Source organism: Primulina tabacum, chromosome 9 (assembly GCF_025594145.1).
Source record: "Primulina tabacum isolate GXHZ01 chromosome 9, ASM2559414v2, whole genome shotgun sequence".
NCBI classification, from domain to species: Eukaryota; Viridiplantae; Streptophyta; class Magnoliopsida; order Lamiales; family Gesneriaceae; genus Primulina; species Primulina tabacum.
In genome coordinates this window covers 4,482,803-4,506,859 of record NC_134558.1, presented here as the reverse complement: position 1 = coordinate 4,506,859, position 24,057 = coordinate 4,482,803, and the positions used below count along the sequence as shown (strand labels likewise).

Here is a 24,057-nt window from a genome sequence, read left to right as displayed (position 1 = left end):
GGCAGGAAAAGAGGACCAAAGCAGGATCAGTTTAGAGTTGGTCCAAGGAGGCCAAGAAGGGACCGGATGGAATCCAGCCTGGGTAAAGAAAGAGTAACCTATTTAAACAAACCCGCATATGCAGCAACCCGAGAAGCATATCAGACCACTATGGACTGATACAAGCCTTGGCTCATATTCTTGGCCGGGAAAGATAGGGTTAATTGAAAGTGTCTGGCCAGGCTGCGAGTCCCTTGGCATCCCGAGCACTTGCAGAACTATAGAGTCTGCCCTGACCAGGCAAGACAGGGTACCCGAGAAAATTAATTTAAATGATTGTAGACCCTGTCCACATGTAATCGAGAGGTCAGTTCCCCTTCACCTTTCCAGGTCTGTTAGTGTAATATTATTGTACATAGATTATGCCTTAGACCATGTATCATTGGCCATAGATTATGTCTTAGACTACCTAATAGAGTTTATGACCCACTGATTCTCCTTTTCCTATTTTAGATAAGTTGATACATATATATAGATGTATATCTTATGTACAAAATACATTGAATATGAATTTCTTCTCAGCTAACAGTTTTGAACGTCAAAATAAAAATTTAAAACTTCAGATTTTATCTTGAGTGCGAGAAAAAGATGCACCAACAACTTACTCCACAGTAGCATCAAATAAACCTATGCAATATCGAATTTTCCCCTTAGCCCATTCTTGGTGTGAATATGGGTTGGTTTACATGTATAAAAAAACTCATGATAGACAAATCCGTCCTTGCTGAATATAAAATTTTTTAACCCTCATAAATGTTGCACAAGAGCTTTCACCAATAAATAAGCCAAGCAAGCAGAGTCACGGCTAGCTCTTAACCAGTTGAATCTTGTATACTAAACCCATACGCATCGAACACCATTTCCACATAAAAGCCTTGCAAAACTCACAATCTACCATGCTAGCATATATAGAATTAGGCCAGACCAGAGGATGTACAGAAACGCGCAATGATTCGAGCAAAATTGTTGGGATTTCTGAACTTTATCTTACAATGGCACGTCTGATTTCGCCGAATCTTGAGCTACAAAATTTACACCAGAACAAGAAGAGAGTGAGTGGGAGTAGTGCTCTTAGCACAAGAAGTTCACAAAACAACTTCCAATCAAGAAGGCAGAGTTTCTCCAACTTCAAACAATTAAGTTCAAATAAAGAATCACACATCCGAAATCAGAAAAAAATTTCCCTCAAATATTGCGCCATATATATCAGTGTTCATAATTCATAAACTAACACATAATCAAAGATCACCTTGTGACGATGGCGGAACAACAACAACGTGCATAGTTGCATTATTTGGTGGAAGCTGCAGATGGAGAGGATAAAGCTCCCCATTCAACGGGCTTCGAGTGCAGACGATGATGCCTTCAAGGCCTAACTCAGACTCTAGCCTCGTCGTTAACTCGTGCACATCATTTCCCTTGAATGAAACACAAAGCTCCTCGAACCCCTCGTCCACTTCTCCATATTCATTAGCGATATGAAAATAAATCAATCTGCCATCACTCGCCTTCGGTGGTGAACTAACTAAAGATTCATTTGACTGCACCAAAGTACCAACAACTTCAGAATGAGACATTCCCATCAAAATTTACCTTGGACTTATACTTAGTTTTTTAAAACAATTCGAGTGACAGAATCCAAAATCAATCATATTTTAATACTTGATCACTTTTACACGAAGTCAAATCTTACAGACTACAATCATTCTAATATTAGCGTGGTTTGTAGAATATGTTTACCAGTAGACAGAGATAAATTTAGAATTTGGTCATTTTATTATATGATAATTGAGTTTATAAGAATAGTTTATTTCTAGTTGAGAATTATAAGATAACTTCCACAATTTCTGATCGAATTTCAACTTTTATACTTACCTCTCGCCCAGAAAAACTGCCAGACATGGGCGACGGCGTGGTGGAAGGCGAGCTAGTTTCTGAAGCAAAAGATTCTTCTTTACCCACCGGCGACTGATCCACCAGAATTTCCACCATATGAACCTCCCACAGAATCCACTCCTGGGTAGCCGTCCGATGCGGTATATCATGCGTGACCGAATTCCTCCACGGCGGCAGACCCCCATTCGCCCTCAGAAACTGCCCATATCTAGTCTTCAACTTAACGGCGCCGTTCTCCCTGATTGGCTCCCACTCGACGGAGCTGTCGAGCCTGCTAGGGCGCGTCTGGGTCACTTTCCGGCCAGTCATCCCAAGAAGAAACGGCTGATTCGACGCCGTCAAGTACTTGTTGTAGCAGCTCCTGAGTCGAATAACGTTGTCCGAATTCTCGACAAACTCGACCGTCCATTTACAAGACTTGGCGACGCCGTTGCGATCTTGGTTTACGGACTCCTCGTCTTCCTCCGCGTTCAAGTACTTGTCGTGGCAACTCTTCAGGCGGACTGTTCTTGCATTCTGGAATAAGTCCATTGCTGGTGCTCGTGGGATTGAAAACTTCGAACTCAGCTTCTGCTCAAAAAAAACCAAAACAAAAACCAAAAAATTGCGTGAAGATGAATGATTGGCTTCTGAAAAATCTCCCTTAATTTGTCCAAGACGAAGAAATTAAACGACGGGCAGGGTGATATCGTACAGTGACAAGGTTTTCACGCCGGGGGTTATTTAATGTAGAAATACAATATCCAAATAATTAAAATTCGTTTCTATTTTAGAATATTCTATTATTATTTTTCCTGAAAAAATAAATATGCTTCAACAAAAGAATCTAAAATCATCAAGATATTGATGAGAAGTATACTTAAAAATATATATTTCAATAAATATTTATGTATGAATTTGAATTTTCTTTCATTTAAATTTGCATAGACAAAAGTGGCCGGGATAAAATATTGAATTTTAAAAAAAGAATAAATTTGCATGAACTTTTTCATTTTTCTGTAAATTATAAACAAAGATGATAAGTCACGAAAGTATATTTATTTTTTTAATACAAAAATCCAAAACGAAAAGGTAAAATAGGATATACCGAAGGTGGCAATTCTGACCTAATATTCCAATGAGCGTAATACATACGATATTCTAATGAACATAACTTGCACGAAAACATAAATGGCTAAAAGGCTGCCCAAGCCATGTATTCATATTTTTACGAAAAAATTATCTAATGCAAATAAAGTAAAAATTTGTGTGAGACGATTTTATGGATAGTATTTTGTGATACAAATATCTTATTTGGGTCATGAATGAGAAAATATTATTTTTTATGTTAAGAGTATTATTTTTTATTGTGAATATCGGTAGGGTTGATCCGTCTCACGGATCTTTACGGATAAAGATCCGTGAGACCGTCTCAGAGACCTACTCTACAAATAATATTTATCTTCCCGATCCCAATCATAAATTTTGATGACTTATTTGAGACAATCATGATTCAAAGGTGCGGCGAGTGTGTAGCATGTCAATATACAGTGGCGGAGCCACATGCATATATATGGTCTACCGGGTGGCTCTATTTTTTTAAAAAAATTTATATATAAATTTTGTATAATTTTGGAATAATATGATATTAGTTCGGATAGATCAAATTAAAATATTAAAGATTCTAGAGTTTAAAATTCTAGCCCGAGCATAGCCATATTTCTGACTCCGCCACTGTCGATATATATATATACACCCACCCATACACACACGTGTATGTATATATGTATGTACATGTTATGGAAAATGAGCTTTAAATATATATACACCCATACACCCATACACACACGCAAAGCCGTGACGCTTTTCGTTTCTCACCTGTTTTGTATTTTGCTTTTCACAACGTATGTATTATTGTAAAGTAAGAGCGGACTTCCAAAAAAACCATGTATAATAATAAATTGTTTCTTTTGTCATCAAGTATGGAGTGCGAAGGTGTTTGTTTCAACCTACCCGTGCAGGCAGTGCCTGCACGGACAATGAACGGTCCGGATCACTCATACGGCCCGGATCACTCCATATGAGTGATCCGGGCCCACCTCCCTGTAAAAAAAAAAAAAATTGGCTCGAAAAAATCCGAGCCGTTGGATCGATCCCTGCAGGCAGTGCCCGCAGGGATAGGGTCGACCGAACCGTGGGAAGGGCTCTTAACATGAGCCGCTCACGAGAAAAAGTGGGTGATACCACTTAAAGCCAAAGGTTGGTCTCAATACTTTAGAAAAGTTTAGTAACAAAGTCTGTGGAAAAGTTAATTTATCCGTGTAGAGGTGTGTAATCAGGCCGAATCGAACCAACTGAACCAAAAACACCAAAATCAAATAAATCGGTTTTTTCCCAATCAACATGATTGACAACATTAAAATCGATTAAACTGAACCGATTATGTTTTAAAAAATATATCAATTTAATTGATTTTTTACATTCGAAACCTAAATCAAACCGATTTAATCGATAATTTTTTTTAAAAAATAATCAATTATCAAACAGACCGAACCAAAATTCTTATTTGGATCAATTTAGTCGGTTTTCTCGAGTCTCATTTTCAGAGTATATCATTGACATTTGTTTTATTATTATTACGAAGAGGTCTCTTGTGAGACGGTCTCACGAATCTTTATCTGTGAGACGGGTCAATCTTACTGATATTCACAATAAAAAATAGTACTCTTAGCATAAAAAGTAAAAATTTTTCATAGATGACTCAAATAAGAGATCTGAATCACAAAATACGACCCGTGAAAATATCTCACACAAGTTTTTGTCCATTATGAATCTGCTATAAAACGATATGTATTTTTTTTTAAATTAAGATAAGACATATAATATCTTAACCCCCATGCCCACACCCTTTTTTTATATAATTTAAAATTTATCATTTGTTTAATTACAAGTATAAAGGTTAAAGATTGAACCATATCACCACAATATATCCATTTTTTAAAAAATTTGATTTTTTCCATATTTGTAATTAGCATTAATTAAGGTTGTCGTATGGCAGGTAAATTTAATAATAAATATCAAATCGAGTTTATTCGAGTAAACAATCGTACCTTCTTCGTAGAGAACCTAGGCGAAGGTGAGGCCGAATCGGACAGCCCATACCGGACAGAAACCGGCGACTCGAACCCTAGCTCTAGACCGGATATCTCATCGGAAACAGACGAGAAGCTCGAAACCATCGACCAATAATCCGCCACCGCCTCATCTTCCGGCACCTCCACCGCCTCCACGTCCCACATAACCCAATCATGCGTCGTTGCCGCGTGAGGGTTATCGTGCGTCACCGAATTCCTCCACGGCGGAGTTCCACCGTTAGCCCTCAAGTACGTGCCACCGAAATCCCGCAACTTCACCTGGAACCCATCTCTGATCGGCTGCCACTCGATGGTAAAATCTTTATCGGGATTCTCCGGCGAAGTCTGTGATACTTTTTTCCCCGTCATGCCGATTAAAAAGTGGTCGCTTGAGGCGGTGAGGTAGCGGTTAAAGCAGCTCTTCAGGCGGACGACGTGGCTGTTGCCGTCTACGAGCTCCACCAGCCACCGGGATCTCCTGGCGGCGGCGCTTCTGCTCTGCCGCGTGGAGATTTGATCATCGTCTGCTGCCAAGTACTTGTTCAAGTGACTTCTTAATCTTACCGCCTTTGCATCCTTGAAGAATTCCATTAATTTAAGAAAGCTAGGCGTGAAGGTGGATTGATTAATTGAATTAATTTATGCATGCAATTTCGAATATATTGTAAATTAAGGGTTCGAAAAGGGATTATGTGTCTTATGGCCATTGGATTTTATTGGAATCAAATGTAATAAAATTAAGTCCATTTTTTTTTTAAAAAATTTGGTTTTAGAATTTTCGTCACTTCTCGTATCCACAGGTTTGTGTCTTCATGAGATGTTTGAAATAAAGGGTTGACGTATTAAAATGAAATTTCTAGGTGGTTTCTCAATTAATGAATGTATTTACTTATCGTGTGAACTCGGATTTTTTTTTATATATATATAATTTTAAATCAGATTTTAAACATGTATCTTTTTTTTTTTTTTTTACAATTTTACTCTTTTCTCACTGAGAATACTATACGACGTTGCACACAAGAACAACACATCTTGTCAAATCAGCAAAATGTTGGAAAAATGATCAAGTTTGCTATAATTGTAATCTTCAAGATATGCCCTATAAAAAGTTGTTAAATAGAGATATCCGTTTATTTTTCACTATATTATAACAATTTAAATATCAAATTTGAAATAGTAAACAATATAAATAGCCACATAAAATATGTATAAATAGTTATTACTATTCAATTGTGTGATTTCTCTCCTCTTAAAGTGTCATTTTTATTATTATTTCAATATATATATTTTTTTTTGAAATGATTTCAATATATATTTTAGAAACTACTGGAAATGTGTTAAGAATCAACCACAGGGCAAATGCAAAAATGCAATCAATTGTTAATGGAGTTGATCATTTGTGGATTGAAAAAAGAAAAAGAACCCAATTAAGAAAGTGTATATATATATATTATCGATTGTTACCATATTCTATTACATTATCAAATAATTAAATAAAAACGAGATGAACCAAAAAAATAAACGGTCAAGGATTTATTTTATACATATAAAAATTAACTTTTTTTTGGGTTTTTGATTATTTAATACGTCGAAATTTAGGTCGAGTGCTATATAAAAGTTTTCTTAATGTTTTTTTAAGATAATGGATTATCAATTTTTTATCAGTTAAATTTATTGCTATAAACTTCAATAAATACTCGTTCCAGGATACAAATTAAGAACTCAAAATTTTTGTGAGACGGTCTCACGAGTCTTTTTTTATATAGATCTCTTATTTGGATCATTCATAAAAAAAACTTTAATTTTTATGTCAATGATATCACTTATTATTGTAAATATGATCATATTTGACTTATCTCACAAATAAATATACGTGAGACTGTTGTACAGTAACCTACTAATAAATTAAAAAGGACGTAAAACCAAAGTGTTTATTATTTATTTTTGTAAGTTAAAACTCATATTCTTATAACTATAACTAATAAAGGAAGTAATAACAGACATATGGTAAGGCTCCGTGTGGAATTCTTAATTTGTGCGCGTGAGGACGCCATCTAGAAGCACAAGTTCAACCCCCAAGTTTCACAATAAAAGCGACCACTTCAAATTTGGGTCCAATTTATTTGATGTTCCAAATTTAAATATTATTTCAAAGAGTAGCTAGACGGTCTCACGAATCTTTATCTGTGAGACGGATTAACTCTATCGATATTCACAATAAAAAATAATACTTCTAGCAAAAAAAATTTACGTCGTTTTCTCAATTATATAAGTTTACTTGTTCTTTTTTTTTTTTTTTTTTTTTTGTTATTCCTATCCTTGGAATATTACCTAAATACTTGCTCCTATCATATAGATTACTAGCTATCGTCAACTTTCATTCCGATGGAGAGACGTGCTTAGGACTTGAGACATTGGATTAGTCGCGTCTATCTACGCCCTACGGACAGTGGATCAGTTAGGATTCAAAAGTTCATGGGATGACTTTGTCCCAAGTTATGCAATGAATTAATTAATTCAAAAATCGATGTATTCTTTTGTTTTAAAAATTGAGTTGATAATTTTTTTCTTTCTTCATTCTCTAATTTAGCTAACTATAAAAATATGATAATCTCAAAAATTCGGAATACAAAATTATTTTCCAAATGTCACAATTATTATTAGACTTTTATTTATTTAATAACATATTATAAATTTAATTTTTCGACTAAAATAATATAAAAAATCTGGATTGTATAGATCAATAAAATAATTTGAAATACTATATTTGTAAATGAGTTCTTTAAAAAAAAATAATAGTTTCTGTTTGTGGTGATATTAATACCTCCGTACAACTCGTGAACTAAGAATTCTGACAACAACAAGAATGAATTAGGCGTTAATGAAATTTTTCACGAACTTACCGATTCTAAACGTTTGATTATTAGATAATGGTTTTCGATTTACCAAACATTTCGTTATTGTATACTATTTCATATCCATAGATCAATCTTTTTTCTATACAGAAATACATTATTTATAAAATTTATTTTATGCATTCATTCCCATAAATGTGTAACGATGAGGTTTAAGAGCTTAAAACAGATTGTCTTTAAGTATTAATTAATATAAGTTTTTTTTTTTTTTTTATCGATTTCTATGTTTTGATATATACGAATTGATCTAATTTAAAAAGTTAAGATTGAATACCACTAAATTTTTTAAGACTCTAGAAAAATCTAATTTAAATACCACTAAACTTTTATAGAGTTTATAAAAGTCTATGTTTAATACCTCTATACTTTTAAACTCTACAAAAATCAATAAAAGTAATTAATATTTCAAGATTGAATACACCCCCTTAAATCTTTAATAGATAAGAAATTAACAATTTTCGACATCACAAAAAACACCACATTGTGTATAAAAAAAACACCACATTGTGTTCCGAAAGATATAAATAATAATCGGATATCTATTTAAATAATCGAAAATTTTAAAATCTTTTCTAAAAAATAATCGAAGGATATAAATAATAATCGGATATCTACACCCATATCTTAATTCATGTCTCCAATGTTATGTTTTTTAAAACATAATTGTGAGTTTTTAGTAGGTTGGTAGCTTAAAACCTTATTTAAATAAATAAAGCTACAAAAAATCCTAGCAAGTAACTTTAATAAGGGATCGGAATTTTGGTCCATTTATGTGAATAAAAGGCAAAAGAACTAGATTAGTGTTTCTAGACTCGTGATGTTTTCGGCTTGAAGTTTGAAAAAGAAGGGTTTATTGGCCTATTAATTTTTTTAAAAAATTTGATAAATTAGTTCTACAAGTTTGTCACTTTTGGTTTTTGATATGATATCTTTGCCACTTTTGATTAGCGTCTTATATCTTTTCATTATTTAAAAATGTGATCCTTATTTACCCAATTTCCACAACAATTCCTGAATTGGTATAGTCTTGGTGACATATAAACTTTGAATTATGGTTTTTGTCACATCTTACATAATGTGGGATTTAACATAAACATCACATCTTCCCTCTTATATTCATCGGCATCAACTTTTATTTAGAGGAATCAAATCTCTAATTTTCTTTCAACAAATCTCTAAATTTTTAAGAAAGAAAAGTTAATTTACACGAGATTTGTTGGAACATTTCATGTTCGCAATCTTTATTTTGATGTAAACAAAATTTGTTATTGTGTTTCTAACATATTTACTGAAGTGTGAAGTTATTAAACAAGAAGCAAGCTGAAAGTAAATTCTGCACAAACTGAATTTATGGCAAGCTTTGGTATTTTGATGATATCTCTCAACTGGATGATTCAAATGACAATCCGCCAGATTTTCTGATCATAGAACTCAATTTGGAACAAGTCGTATCTCGCGTCAGTTGGGAAAATTCGGATGTTATCAAGGTCTAACTGATCGCTGAATTACCGAACTGATTGCACGAAAACAACAATCAGTTGGGTATGAGCAGTTGCGGTATTTTGGTCATATCCCTCAGCTCGGCTATTAGAATGAAGCGATTCAGTATGCGTTGGAAAGATAAGACGATGATCTACAAATCATCTTCAGAAGTCAAAGTCTGAATCCAAGTTTGAGATGCTGATAAATGACGATGAAACTACTGGTTCTGCACAAACTGAAATCATCTAGGCTGATTTCAGCTGACCAATTGAATGAAACTGAACCAGCTGCTGCTGACCAACTGGACTGAACCAGCTGCTGACCAACTGGACTGAACCAGCAGCTGACCAACTGAAACTGAACCAGTTAAACAGAACCAGACCAGGTGAAATTGAACCGAACCAGTTGAACTGAACAAGACCAGCTGAACTGAACCACCAGCTGAACTGAACCAAACTAGTTGAACTGAACCAATTGACCAGAGTTGACCACTCGGAAAAATGTCCAGCAAGGCGAATTTGACCATTGCAATCTCGAAAACAATACAGAAATTTTCCAAACGGTCATATTCTTGTCTCTAACGTATATATCATTGTTGGAGCCTATAAATACAACATATTAAAAATCAAACAAGAGCTTTTGAAGAAAATTCAAAGCATGGGCAGTTAGCATGAAGAAATCAGCTAGTTGAGAGCATAAGCCCTTATGTGAGGAAACATTTGAGATGTACACTGTAAAGGATAAATTCCTCACACACAATCACTCACACATATACAAGAGAGTTGAACTTCAAATATTAGTTGAGCGAGTCTTCACACAAAGACGTAAAACAATGTGTTTGTAGTCTTTGCATATGAGACATTAAACAATATGATGATTGTGAGGTGCTGCCTGCAATCTTGAGTGCTAGGAGTTCTAGTTGGGTGCTGTCCTTCCGGAGTGGATTTGTACAAAGAGTTGTATAAATCAAAATCTTCTAGTGAATCTTTCCCAAGGTGGAAGAAGGGGTGATGTAGGAGCATTTAAAGTCTCCGAACATCCAGAAACAATTTGTGTCTATTTATTTATTGCATTTACTTATCATTTCTACTGTTTTAAAGATGCATTGTTGAAACATTTTATGTGTTCTTCAAATACCAAAACATTGCATACCAAGTGTTGGATAAAAATGCTTCAACCAAAATATTTTTACTCATTCAAATTGCGTATATTTTAAATGGTTTACAAAATGTTTAATCGGTTTCTACGAAGGATTATTTCGAGTGTCTTCCGCTTGGTTTGAAAACCAAACTCGATTTAATTAATCGGTGTTAATATTTCAAGAACCGAGTTGTTGTAGCTCAACGATGATCCCCATAATCGATCCTAACAAGATTACAATATCATATGTATCTGAATGAGGAATATTGTTCCGTAAATGTGAAAAAAGTGCATGCTAAAATTAAAATTTGAATCTAAGTTTAGGTGAACTGATTTGGCTTGATTAAAATGTGAAAATTATCTAAACTAAACTATTTCGTTGAAAGACCATTGAGCTAATCAAAAGCTAATGAGCTACACTAATACAAGATGAGGCAGACAAAATCAAATAGACAAACCAAGCTGTACAACTTAGCTGATCTGAAGAACATCTACAACAGCTTAAATTGAACCAAGGTGTCCACTTATATTTTGTAACAAAACAAATCAACTCGCAGAATGATCTGGCAATATTCTCTGAAGACAACAGATAGTTTTCTCCGAATAAAAGTAGAGTTTTATTTTTAAAAACTCTTCCTAATGATGCACAAAGGGACTGCCATGGTAGGGGTACTTGAAGGGAAGTTTCTACAACATGTTAAGGATCCATAGATGCATAAATAAGGGCTGGACATGAAGGCATCACAACTGAATGAAAATTAGAAGTTGCATGGGCTAGGGTTTCAGCCAAAGCTTCCTAGAGGGGCATGACTCTTAGCTGTTGTAGGGACATGTGCAAGGGTCCTAAGAGAGGCTAGTCAAGGTCCTAGGCTAATCACATAAGGCTTGGTTCGAAGGCTAGGGTGATCGCGTGAGGGTAGGGAGTCACGTACGATTTGTGGTCAGGTTTGAGGGGCTGGGGATTCTAGGTCTTTTAAGCTCGGTCCAATAGGGTCCATAGGGTTCGATCATGGTCCTAGGACGATCAGCTAGGGTCTGGTTGGACTAGTTATTGGCTAGGGCCGAAGGGGTGCAAGGTTGGGAGGCTAGGGTTTTGTTCCAGTTAGAGCAGAATTTTCCAGCAGCTTCCTAGGCTTGTTCAAGGGCTTTAATTGGCTTGATTTGGGTTGTATATTGTATAGTTAGGTGTTATTAAGCTATGGTTCAAGTTTGGTTAATTTCGAGTCAATACGAGTCAAAACCGGATTGTACGTGTAAGTGTAAAAACGAATTGGAAAATTAGTCGATAAGCTTAAGTTTACGTCTAAGAAATATTTATGGTCATATTTTAAGGTGCTATGTTAAGTTTGGAATGATTTGGGTCGTCGTTTTAAGGTCGAATGGTAAATTTGAAAAGCTAGGGTTTCGGGGGCAAAACAGTCATTTTACACCTGAAAAATGTTACAAGTCATGGCAATGTCCTGAATGCTGTAATAAATGTTAAATTTTTTATTTCAAATGCCATGGAATTTTATGATGAAACATTAATACTAAAAGACGTGTTACATACTTGATTTAAAAGAAAAATGATTTATATATGCATGAATTTCTATAAGTGATGGAAATATGAAAGGTTAAAGGAGGTGGATTGATTATGACTAATACGATGATATGTAAGGCCAAGACTCAGTTGACGGGTGAGAGTCACTGATGTCCCCGTCGCCCGGTACCGTGGTTATATGTAGATGGATCCATCGACCTACAGCTAGTACGAAGTCACAATTGAGGATCTGGATTAATAAAAAGGGAAACATATATGTCTATGATGAAAGAAAATATGATTTGATATGATGAAAGGAAAATGTTTAAAGTTTATGTTCATGAAAAGTTATTTTCTTAAAATTATTTTCACTGTTGCTTGTGAATATATATGTATTACTTGTTATTACGATTAAGATTTGCTGAGTCAATAAACTCAATAGGTGTGGTCGATGCAGATGAGCATGCTATTGATATTGATGGAGGTCTTGATGGTTGAACTAACTGGACTGAAGGTGGTGCACACAACCCAGTGATCGTCGCTAGTTTTCTGTAAAATTACGTTTATGATTTAGGATTACTTTAAAGATTTTATAACTTATATGCTTTTGAGAGGATTTTAGAGTTAAGTTTATTTTTGAAAATAATGTTAGCTTAGGGATGATCGACATTTACGATTTTGTGTTAAATGCGTTCTTTTGGATTTTCAAATAATAGTTGGTTGGTTTGTTTTAAATGATGTAAATAAATAAATATATATATACAATTCGGCCGAAGCTTTGTAAAAAAAATAAAATAAAATTTCTAACACATTTTAAAGAAAAATGAGTAGTGGAAGTTTCATTAATAATTCTGTTGGTAATCAATAGGTACTCAATTGGCAAAATACGAGACTGCTAAGGAGGTTTGAGATCATCTGAACAAAGAAAGTGCGAGTAATCAATAAATATTTTATCGCCAAATGGTAGTACTCTCATGCAATACAGTAAAGTAGAACCAAAGATCCTTCTTCTTCTTTTTTGGAATCATTTCAAGAGTACAGATAAGAACCCAACTACGGAATTGGATAACTAATACGAATCCATGGTTGTATATTGTGACTTGGAATGACCATGGATTTGACGATGGCCACACAATCAACTCAAATTAGATTAGCCCCTGATGTGATCTCGATGAAATAGATGAGCTGGGTAAGGGGCTTCTACCGGATCAAATCAATAATTTAGTGTTTAGGAATTTGAGTGAAGGTAATGGCTTTGGTTAACACCTGCAAACAAGAAAAGAACTCGTGAATGGGCGCCGGAGGAGTGTCCGACATAGCCACTCCGATGCTTAAGTTAGCAAGTTGAAGATGAATACAAGCAAATATATGAGAGAATATATGTGAGTGCTTGAGAGTTCAAGGATTTCAGAATCTGTCAAAGACATTAAGACCTGCTATTTATAGTAGAAAATGGGGTAGGTACCTCGTTTCCAGTGCCACCTACTAAGTATGGCAAGTCGGCTGCCCATACTATAGCTTCTGATGACTTCTAGAATACTCCAAGCTCAAGTTGCTCTGATAGGTTAGACAACTTGTATCAATCACACTCGAGTGTGGAACAATTCTCGAGGTGGCCCGGGTGGTAAGGTACCTGAGTGCTTGTGACGAGGGCCCGGGCTATTGACTACCCGGGAACCAAGTTAATGATGACCTGGATCCTTATGGGGGTATTACCACCCATCCCTAAAATAGTCGGGCTAGAGTCTTACTCGCTGTCCCGATCATTCATACTTGTATTCTTGTAGAGACATAATTTAGAGTGTATAAGTGCATCGGGGGCATCAAATATCTCATAGATGGGATGAGGTGCCGGGGTCTAATATCTCCCGGGCTTAAGATAAGATGTCAGGGCCTCGTGTCTCCCAGGATCAAGATAATATGCCGGGGCCTCATGTCTCCCGGGCTTTGAATATTTTCGTCGTTTAGTATTTTCGGGCAGTTAGAGGGGTGTCATTATGACACATGCTTTAGCATTTAAACTGCCGAAAAATCATTTCGTATTCCGAGATAATAATGAGCCTGCCTCTTCGATATCCGTACGCGTCCCTTCACCTGCCTGCACAATTTTCTAGATTCATCCTGATCGTCCGATCTGATCTGGATCAACGGTGGAGATTGATTCCCTCCTCCTATATATAGTTCTTCACCAGTTTTTCAAAAATCACTTGCAAATTCAAACTTGTGGCGAAGCTCTTGAAAATTATTCTCTCAACTTTCCACCGTGCAAATTCCTCAACTCCGGCGATCTTCGAGTCTCTTTCAATCATCCAGCCACCGTTTCTCTCCAAAAACTCGTAAGTTCATCTATCTTTTCCCCCAAAAATATGTCAAATTCTACCTCCTCTACTTTCAAAGCAAATGCGCGAGGCTTGCCTAGTGCCGAGTCTACCGCGATGCGCTTCGATTCTTCCCCATCTCCCCCTCGTTGTTGCACTACTACCCAAGTTTCCACAAAATCCTCAGCCCATCAAACTAAACCATCCTCTTCAAAGCCTTCCTCTTCTGGCCACTCCCGAGCTCTACAAAAGAGAAAAGGTAAAGGCAAAGCCCGGGCTTCGAGCCCTCCTCCTACTGAGACCCCGGGAATTTCTTGGTTCTCCTCAATGAGCAGCACTTTGCGCTCGGGGGCGGACGAGGAAATTCAGGTCCTGGGCTCCATTCCTTCCAATTTCTCCATTCTGATACCCGGTCCTTCTGATAAGCTGATAACCCTCCTCCCAAGTACACAACTTTCTTCCGGGACCAAGTTAGGAATGGTCTTCGGTTCCCTGTCCCTCCTTTTTATATTGAGGTCGCTAAGTTTTTTGGCGTACATGTAACCAACTCCACCCCAATTCTTTTAAGATTATGGCCTCGGCCTATGTCCTTTTTAAAATGAACAATTTTGCCATCACCCCCCTCATCCTCCATTACTTATTTTCTTGCAGACTCAGGGATAAATTCCTTCTCCCTGACTGCCCAGTTAAATGCTCGGTTCCTTGATGACATCCCTTCCTCTTAGAAGGGATGGAAAGGACGATTCTTTTTTATTCAACACTCGGGGCCCCTTCCCTGTCTTACCGGCTTCCTTCCTTCTCTGCCTCCACAACCTACCCTCCCCAAAACTTAAAAATTCAAAGAGCCCTTTCTCGTAAGCCAAACATTGGTGGAGAGGTGTAAATACTCCTCTTCTACCCTTATCTCGAATGAAAATTTAGTTGCCTATGGGTTGAGTGCCCGGGCTGAGGACCCTTTGGACCGGGTAATAGATGAGGTTGCTGGCTCGGGCTCTCAACCTGGTAATTGCTCTTTCTTCCTTATCTCCCATATTTTACCTTTTGTTGCTACTTGTAATTCATACTAACTCTTTCTTTCTCTTTATGCAGACAAGATGCAGGAGGCCTTTCTAAAGAAGTGGGAGGCCGAGAGGGTAGCCAATGAGAAGAGATTGGCTGCCCGGCAAGCAGCTGCTGAGAAGAAAAAACAGGCTGCTGAGGAAGCGGCCTAGTTGAAAGAATCAACCCGGGTAGGATCTCCACCCGAGCAGCAAACCTCTCGGGTGGAGTCCCAGGATTCCGAGGACCATATTCCTCTCCGCCTGAGAAAAAGAAAAGCTGTCTCGAGCCCCGAGCTAATCTTGGTGGAGAGTGAAGAAGGTCAGGGTTCCTCCCGGGCAAGTCAATCACACACCCCTCCGGGCTTTTATTAATGAAATTTCAATTTCTTTTAACTGTTCTTTATAATAATTTCTTGATAAATATTCAAAAACCCAGATAAAATAATTGCTCGAATGCAAAAATCAGAATTTTTTCTAAGTGTGGAGAACTAACCGGTAACTTCAAATAAGTACCCGGGATTCTGATCATCGTAATGAATAAAATGCCTCATACTCAGTAAGTGACCTTTATGTAAGCAACCTTAAACCCGGATATAAAACCCTGGTGCATATAACTAGAATGAGAAAATCGGGCAAGGGAGCATATCTCGGGATTTGGAGATGGTCGAGGTGTGGCACCCCGAGCCAAGGTGTAGTGCCCTGGTCTTTTTAAGAACCAAGGTACGAAGCCTTGGGCCGGGGAGCATGTCCCGGGACTTGGGAATGGTCGAGGTGTGGTGCCCCGAGCCAGGGTGTAGTGCCCTGGGCTTTTTAAATAATCGGGGCTTTGTTCCTCCCGGGGTAAGATATAAGAAACATACATAACACTCTTATATGAGAAATAGATCTTTAATTATATCTTCCATCAAATAATTATATCTGTCAAGCATAATACTTCTTTAAATTAAATACATTCCAAGGCCTTTTGAGAGAACGGCCTTGGGCATCTTCTAGATAAAAGGATCCCGAGCTGACCCTCCGGGTTATTTTGTAAGGTCCTTCCCACCGAGCTTCCAGTTTTCCAACATCCCCAGCTGGATTGACTTTCTTCATGACTAGATCCCCTACTTGAAAGTCTCAGATTCGGACCTTCCTGTTATACGATTTCATAACCCGGCCCCGGTATGCTTCCATTCGAATCAACGCTCGATCTCTCTTTTCTTTTTCCAAATCCAACTCCATGGCCCGGCTTTGATCATTGCTATCCGGGTAAGATTCTATCCGGGAAGAAGTTTGCCCAATTTCAACTGGAAGGACTGCTTCAGAACCGTATACCAAGTTAAAGAGAGTTTCTTGAGTAGGTGCCCGGGGAGTAGTTCTGTACGCCCAGTGAACAATAGGTAATTCTTCCACCTAGTCCTTTCCTTTGCCTTGCAGCCTGGTTTTCAATGCTTGTACAATAATTCTATTCAAAACTTTTGTTTGGCCATTAACTTGAGGATAGGCAACAAAGGTGAAAGACTGAGTGATCTTCATTTCCCGGCACCAGGATGTAATCTCTTTGCCCTGAAACTCTCTTCCATTATCTGATATCAGTCTTCTGGGTACTCCAAACCGGCATACTATGTTATTTTCCACAAAAACTTTAAAACTTCTTGTTCAGTGATCTCGGCCAAGGGCTCAGCTTCTACTTACTTGGAAAAATAATCTACAGCTACCAGTAAAAATTTCTTCTGATCCCGGGCAATTGGGAAGGGACCCACAATGTCCATGTCCCACTGGTCAAGGGCAAGATGCCCAAATAGGCTTCATAGGAGTGGCCGGGCTATGCTGAAAATTTGAATGATGTTGACAACCCTCACAAGTCCGGACTACTCAAGCAGAGTCTTGGCTAATAGTTGGCCACCAGAATCCCGCAAGCATCGTCTTTCGGGCCAAAGATATTCCTCCGAAATGCTCAGCACAACATCTTTCATGAATTTCTCGGAGGACATAATCCACCTCCCCCGTAGGTAAGCATTTTAATAGAGGTCCCAGGAATGATCTCATGTACAAGACATTATTTAAGAGAACAAACATGGGAGCTTGTCTCTTAATCCTTTGGGCTCGGGCTTTATCTTCATGTAATTCATTATTTATAATGAATTTGATCAGGGGTGTCATCCAGGAGTCCTCGAGCGTTGGCAATATTTCTTGCTCTGCGTAAAGGACTAACCGAGAAACATGTAGCACTTCCCAGGTACTGGCTTATGATAAAGAAGCAGCCATATTTGCCAAGGCATCTGCTTTGTTATTCTCTTCCCGGGGTATTTGTTCAATACTCCAATCCATAAATACTTTTGACTGGGCTTTGATGAGCTGTAGATATTTGTGCATCCTGTCATCCTTTGTTTCATAAAAACCTTTGATCTGTTGTGTAATCAATTGTGAATCAGAGTACAAAATGATCCGGGCAGCTCCAATTTCCCGAGCAGCTCTGATGCCGGCCAAAACAGCCTCATACTCGGCCTCATTGTTAGTTACCCGGGTGTTAATTCTCAGGGCCAGCTTAATCTTTTCTCCAAGGGGAGATATTATCACCACCCCTACTCCACACCCAGCAAGGCTAGATGCCCCATCCACAAAAACTCTCCATACTTCTTCTTCATCGGGCTGGACCATTTCGGATAACAAATCTGACAAGGCCTGTGCTTTGATGGCCACCCGAGGTTTGTACTCAATATCATACTCCCCTAATTCTACTGTCCACTTGATCATCCGCCCGGATACCTCTGAGTGAGTCATAATTCTCCCCAAAGAGCTATTGGTGAGCACTATGATATGATGTGATAGGAAATACGGTCGCAGCTTCCTGGCAGTCACAACCAAGGCCAGGGCAATCTTCTCTACTTCACTGTACCGGAGCTCGGGACCTCTTAGAGCAAGACTGACATAATAGACATGCTTCTGATCAAAGCCTTCCTCCTTGATTTATACTGAGCTGACAGCATACTCTGTAGTCGATAAGTAAACAAACAATTTCTCCCCGGGCTCCGACTTTACCAGTACGGGAAGCTCTGCAAGATGAATCTTCAAATCCTGGAAGGCTTGCTCACATTTTTCATTGCATCCAAATTGCTGGGCCTTTCTTAGGACTTGAAAGAAAGGATAACTCATGTGTGCTGATCGTGATATAAATCGAGAAAGAGAAGCAATCCTCCCGGTCATCTTCTGCACTTCTTTGACAGATCGGGGAGATGGCATGCATAATACGGGCTTGATTTTCTCCTGATTCACCTCAATTCCCCGGTCTGTCACTACTGAACCCAAGAACTTGCCAGTATTCACGCCAAATATACATTTGGCAGGATTGAGCTTGATTCCATAATGCATCAGAGTGGCAAAAGTTTCCTCCAAATCAGTAATGAAGTCCGCAACCTCTTTAGACTTGCCCAAAATATCGTCCACATATACTTCCACATTCCAGCCCAACTGCTTCTCAAAGACTTTGTTCATGAGACGCAGGTAAGTGGCACCTGCATTCTTTCAACCCGAAAGACATTACAACATAACAAAACGTACCTCCCGAGGTGATGAAGCTGGCCTTATCTTGATCATTCTTGGCCAGGGGTATTTGATGATATTCCTGGTAAGCATCCATGAAACTCAGCAGTTCAAAACCCGAGGTGAAATCCACCAGTTGGTCGATCCTGGGTAGGAGATAGTGGTCTTTGGGACAAGATTGTTGAGATCACGGAAGTTCATGCACATCCTCCACTTCCCGATGGACTTGGGCACCAACACCACATTCGAGAGCTATGTAGGAAACTGGATTTCTCGAATGTGGCCAGCTTGCAACAACTCTCTCACCTGCACATCAATAACTTTGTCCTTTTCCGGACTAAAGTGCCTTTTCTTCTGCTTCATAGGGTGAGATATCGGGAGAATGTTTAAATGATGTTCGGATATCAGGGGTGAGATCCCTGTCAATTCCTACTGGGACCAGGCAAAAGCATGAATATTAGTTTTTGTAAAATTAATCAAACTAACTCGGGTGGATGCACTGAGGTCCCGAACCACCCGGATTTGTTGGCCTGATCCGACTTCCACAACCTCCTGCTCTTCCTCAGCCACAAAATGTACCTCACCCTTCTCCACTGCTCTCGCTCCTACTTTATCAACTCTTGCTTTCTTTCCCTCCCTCCTGGTTTTACTTTGATCAGCCCGGACTGCTTCCACATAACATTTCCGAGAAGAAGGCTGATCTCCCAGGACTTTACCCACCCGGGCTCCCACAGGAAACTTGATCTTTTGGTGGTATGTGGACGCCACGGTCTTTAGCTCATTCATAGCCGGCCTTCCCAGAATGATGTTATATGATGATGAAGAGTCCACCATTGTGAAAGAGGTCATCACTGTCTTTTTACGATCCTGGGAGCCTGTAATACCTGAAGTAAATATCACAATTTGTTGATTTGGTAATGTGAGATTACTAAATAATTAATGATTTTTAAAGAGCGAAATATGACATATTTTGATCATTTAAAGTCCAAATGATTTGAAATTTGGATATAACGTAGAAAACTCAAAGATATAGAAGTTTCGAGTTTTGAAAAATTTGATCGTTTGACTGGTCCAAAGGGATATACCAGTGTTAAAATGTTAAATATATTATATTATATTATTTTATATTATTTTATTAATATAATATAATATAATATTTAAAAAAACAAGATAAATTTGAAAATCTTGAATCGGTGAATTCATTTTTCAATTAACAGTATGATAACGGAAGAGGAGAGAGAAGAAATAGAATAGGGTTTTGAATTTTTTTTTCGATCTTGCGACTTATTGGTTTATATAATCGACGAACCGACTTCAGTTCTAGGATCGTTTACATGAGATCTTCGATTTGAGGTATAAATTTTATAGTTTAGGTGATGTTTGAAATTCGTCGATTTCTGTAATAAATCTGATAAATTGTTAAATCATACTGAAATTGAAGATTGTTGAATAATGTATGATTTTAACGAAGTAGAAAAGATTATAGTGGTGTTATTTTGAATTATTCTCAATTTATTATAATTAGAGATTTTTAATCGTTGGATTGAGATTGAAGAGTTGTTTGTCATTTGTTATTAATTCTGATTATATATTCGGAGTCTACGAAGTATAGGCTACACATTGATATAAAGTTTTTGTAATTTGACAGATGTTGTAAAATAGCATATTATTTGAAGTTAATTAATTAGGGTGTATTTGATGGTAGTATTGTGAATTAAATACACCGGAATATTAATTGTTGAACGATAAGAATTTATAATTGAGTTTTATATTTTTATTGAATTGATTGTTCTTGGGCTATTTGATGTTATATATTGGGGCTGTTATGATTGTGTTGATACGGTGACAATGATCTGATATTGTTGTTGAATTATTTAGATACATCACAAGCCTCGGGATCAAAGAAATAGCCAGATTTTATATATACTCGATTATCAGGTACGTTTTGACGTACGAGCATACATTGTTATTGTTTAGTATTGATAAATACTATTGTGTTGAACGATGGTAAATCACCGGAATTGGGTGATTTGATATTATATTTGCTGTTGTTTATTATTGTTGATGTTGTTGGCTGTTGTTGTTGGGAGATGTCACGTTGATGTGGTTCGTTCAACGATATTGCTATCGCCGGAGTTGGGATGCAACGTATCGTCGATGTTGTTGTTCGTTCGACGATATTGCTGTCGCCGAAGTTGGGGTGCGACGTATCGTCGATGTTATTCTTGTAGTGTGATGTTGTTGAAGTTGTTGATGGCTGATTGTTCAGAAACGGCAAAGGGGGTATTTATGTTATCATTTCAATTATATCTTATGTTGTTGTTAATATAACTGTTATGTATTACAATGATGATTGTTGTGTATGCTCACCCTTTGAGGGCTGTTTCTATTGGACATGTTACAGGATTATGCCGTGAGAGAGGATAGTGGTGAAGGACTAGATGTGTCTAGTCAAACAGTCCTGTAGTTGGTACGAGATAGAGACAGTATAGATTATTGTCTTATTTGCGTTGTATGTGTGTATTTATTATACTGTTTCTGCTACACTGATGTAGATAGTGTGATGATTGCACTATTTTGTCGTATATGCATTATATTATTACGTCGTTGAAAATAAAATTTTTATGCATATGACGTCACATGTTGTATGACTACGTGGCGAGGTTTGGGGCGCCACATTGGTGGTATCAGAGCATATGTTAGATGTCTGGGATGGTTAGGAGTTGGGTTTGTGATGAGGGAGGTGGATGATGATATTATCTGCGTGTGTCTGTGCATTTGACTTGTTATTGATGATTTCTTGATATGATTGATTGATCTTTAGTTGCGTGTGCTTTCATGCTAAAGGTGTGATGATGATTAATGGATTATAATTGTTAAATGTTATGATTAATAATTTGATTTTCCGTGATGGAAGCTAGAGAACAGGTACATCCACACGAGGAAACAGACGAGGTTGACAGTGGGTTTGGACAGATGAATCCATTGCCACCTCCTCCTATGGGACATGCACCTTCAGATCAGCCTTTAGTGCCTGGTGAGTTGACTTTGGCACAGTTTAACAGTTATCTTCCACCGAGATTTGATAGCTCTGAGACTGGTGAACGAGCAGAGGAGTGGATTGAGATGATAGAGCATATATTTGTGACCGCTCTGTGTGCTAGGTCTGCTTGGTTACGATTGACTACATTTCGGCTTTCGAGGAATGTACTATTGTGGTGGCAGACGACTGAGGCCGGATTGAGAGCCCATGGCCATACTGTTGATTGGGATGTGTTTCTCTCTCGTTTTCTTGATAAGTATTTTTCTATAGCAGCTAGACAAAAGAAAGAGAGAAAATTCGAGGATTTGAGACAGGGCAGTATGTCTGTTGCTGAGTATGAGTCTCGCTATTCTGCATTGCTGAAATATGTGCCACATATTGCTACAAATGTTCATGCTAAGATGAGGCACTTCTTGAAAGGGTTGAAGTTAGAGTTATTTGATCGTGTGCAATCAAATAACCTGGTATCATTTGAAGATGCAGTGATGAGGGCTGAGATGGTTGAGTTGGTTATGCAGGAGTATGGGGCTCATGGACGATTATCAGAGCCGACTAGGGAGTCATCGCGACCACATGGATAGTCTTTTAAATATCAGAAAGGTTCATCTTCTTCTTCAGCATCATCTGGGAAGCGTCGATTTGATTCACGATGTGTTGAGAGTCGTGGAGGCAGTTCTCAGTATGTTCAGGGACAGAGAGGGGAGTCCAGAGCAGCGAGATGTTTTCGTTGTGGGGGACCTCATCTGATCAGAGAGTGTACACAGACCGAGATCACCTGTTTTGAGTGTGGCGGTGTGGGCCATATAGCGAGGCAGTGTCCTAGTCGTGAGGGACAGCGAGAGCCCAGGAGTGATAGAGGTAGATCCTCAGGGAGAGGAGGCCGACAGCCTCAGCAGTTTACACCGCGACCTTCTGGAGGACAGCCATGTATGCTGGGAGCTGGTCCGCCTCAGGCACAAGTGTATGCTTTGACCCGAGAGCAGGCAGAGGAGGCACGAGAAGAGATGATAGCGGGTAAGTGTTATTTGTGTTCTTATCATGCTTATATTCTTGTTGATATAGGTGCCTCGCATACTTTTATATCGAAGAGGTTTGTGGTTGAGCATTATATGCGCCCGTCTCCATTACCTACGCCTCTTTCTGTTTTGTCACCCTCTGGAGTTTATATATTAGTTGTATCGATGATATCAGATGGTATTATTTCTTATGAGGGCTATGAGCTGAGATCAGATATAATTATTCTGGAGATGACTGATTTTGATTGTATTGTGGGAATTAATGTCCCGAGGAGATATTGTGTAACTGTTGATTGTTATCAGCGAGTCGTATATTTTTATATAGATGAGAAAGAGCATTGGACATTTTATGGGAACGATTCTCGTCCCCGTGTTCCATTGGTATCCGCTATCCGGATGTCTCGGTTATTGGAGCATGGACATGAGGGTTATCTTATTTATGCTATAGATGTGACAGAGAAGAAGAAGGAGGTGAGAATAGAGGAGATACCTGTAGTTGCTGAGTTTGATGATGTATTTCCTGATGAAATTCCAGGCTTCCCACCAGTTCATGAAGTGGAGTTTGGGATTGAATTGATGCCAGGTACTTCCCCTATTTCTCGTACTCCTTACAGAATGACACCAGCAGAGTTGAGAGAGTTGAAAGCCCAATTGCAGGACTTGTTGGACAAGGGATACATTCGCCCTAGTGTATCGCCTTGGGGTGCACCAGTCTTATTTTTGAGAAAGAAAGATCGAACGATGCGGCTTTGTATTGACTATTGACAGCTGAATAAGGTAACCATTAAGAATAAATATCGCCTCCCTCGTATTGATGATTTGTTTGATCAGTTGCAAGGAACCTCAGTGTATTCCAAGATTGATTTGAGGTCAGGATATCATCAGATACGAGTTAGAGAGGAGGATATTCAGAAGACAACATTCAGGACCAGATACGGGCATTATGAGTTTTTAGTTATGCCGTTTGGGATGATGAATGCTCCAGATGTGTTTATGAGTTTGATGAATAGGCTA

General features: G+C 38.1%; 2 protein-coding genes across 2 annotated transcripts; both read right to left on the bottom strand.

The window, feature by feature from the left end:
- Nucleotides 1-521: 521 nt before the first annotated feature.
- Nucleotides 522-5,714, bottom strand: LOC142556802 (uncharacterized). The gene is made up of 4 exons (XM_075668290.1): nt 5,025-5,714; nt 1,915-2,505; nt 1,289-1,580; nt 522-1,061 (listed from the first exon to the last, which is right to left on the bottom strand). The coding sequence occupies exons 1-4, from the start codon at nt 5,637-5,639 to the stop codon at nt 1,027-1,029; spliced, it is 1,533 nt and encodes a 510-aa protein (XP_075524405.1). The 5' UTR covers nt 5,640-5,714; the 3' UTR covers nt 522-1,026.
- An 11,974-nt stretch (nt 5,715-17,688) lies between these two features.
- On the bottom strand, nt 17,689-18,225 carry LOC142556876 (uncharacterized). The gene has a single exon (XM_075668374.1). The coding sequence runs from the start codon at nt 18,223-18,225 to the stop codon at nt 17,689-17,691; it is 537 nt and encodes a 178-aa protein (XP_075524489.1).
- Nucleotides 18,226-24,057: the final 5,832 nt, after the last annotated feature.